Here is an 888-nt window from a genome sequence, read left to right as displayed (position 1 = left end):
TAGTTTTATATTTTCCAAACACCACCGTAATAACCTGCTGGTGTTTATTTAGCAAATTAATATTTCAAGGCAAAAACACACCAAGAAGTTCTTCTTCTGTACTTTGATACTTCAGTAATTCCTCTTTCATCTGCTGAGCGTCTTGACTGCCTGTTGTATTCTCGTCTATAGAATAATTGTTATCCGAGTCTTCTAAAAAGCCTGTTTCGTCAAACTCTGCATTTCCACGCTGCTCTGTTTCTTGTGTTTCACTACTTGGGAGACTCTCATTTGTACTGATATTGATAGTTTCTTGACTGTCTGTTTTATCCCAGTCTACGGAATCATTGTTATCCGAGTCTTCTAAAAAGCCTGTTTTGTCGGCATCTGCAGAATCTCCCTGCATTTGCTCATGTGTTTCCATTCTTGAATCGGTCTCTTCTGTATCCAATTTCTTAATAAATTGTTTCTCTCTTCAGAATCTGTGTCATCCCAGTCACTAGAAGTTCGATTTCAAGACGGCACTTGTTGTTGCAAATTGTATCAAATTCAATGATGCTCAAACCCCCCGTTTCACTTCCCTTTTTTAGCGTTCTCTATAGGAACAGATGTCTTTGTATATCAGAAGAGGTTTGATTGCTAGACTGCTCTTGTTCATCCTTATTTAGGTGACTCTTTTGTGAATTAATATTAGAAGGATCTTCACCATTCTGCAGTGTATGGATATCTGCAAATGTAAAATTCTTAAGGTCAAGCTCTAATAAATGACTTTAGACTAATTTTTTGGTGCTAGATCCATTATGACGCCATAATCAATTTCAACTTTCTTTTTCCCGTACTTTACGACTGAAGCAGAATTATGTAGAAAATAGGGTATTTTCATGGCATTCAATTTGAAATCACATGAAA

The 888-nt window shown here is 36.4% G+C and overlaps 1 protein-coding gene across 1 annotated transcript in view; it reads right to left on the bottom strand.

Annotated features, from left to right (window-relative positions):
* Positions 1-458, bottom strand: part of LOC134264672 (uncharacterized) — a 4,902-nt gene extending 4,444 nt beyond the window's left edge. The window contains exon 1 of the mRNA XM_062746934.1: positions 82-458. Within this exon, the coding sequence (XP_062602918.1) occupies positions 82-403 (322 nt within the window). The 5' untranslated portion in view covers positions 404-458. The remainder of the gene's footprint in view (positions 1-81) is intronic.
* Between the last annotated feature and the right edge of the window lie 430 nt (positions 459-888).

The sequence above is a fragment of the Saccostrea cucullata genome, unplaced genomic scaffold (genome assembly GCF_032062105.1).
Source record: "Saccostrea cucullata isolate Sc308-1 unplaced genomic scaffold, CSIRO_AGI_Scuc_v1 ctg10958, whole genome shotgun sequence".
Lineage (NCBI taxonomy): Eukaryota > Metazoa > Mollusca > Bivalvia > Ostreida > Ostreidae > Saccostrea > Saccostrea cuccullata.
This window is presented reverse-complemented; position numbering and strand designations above follow the sequence as displayed.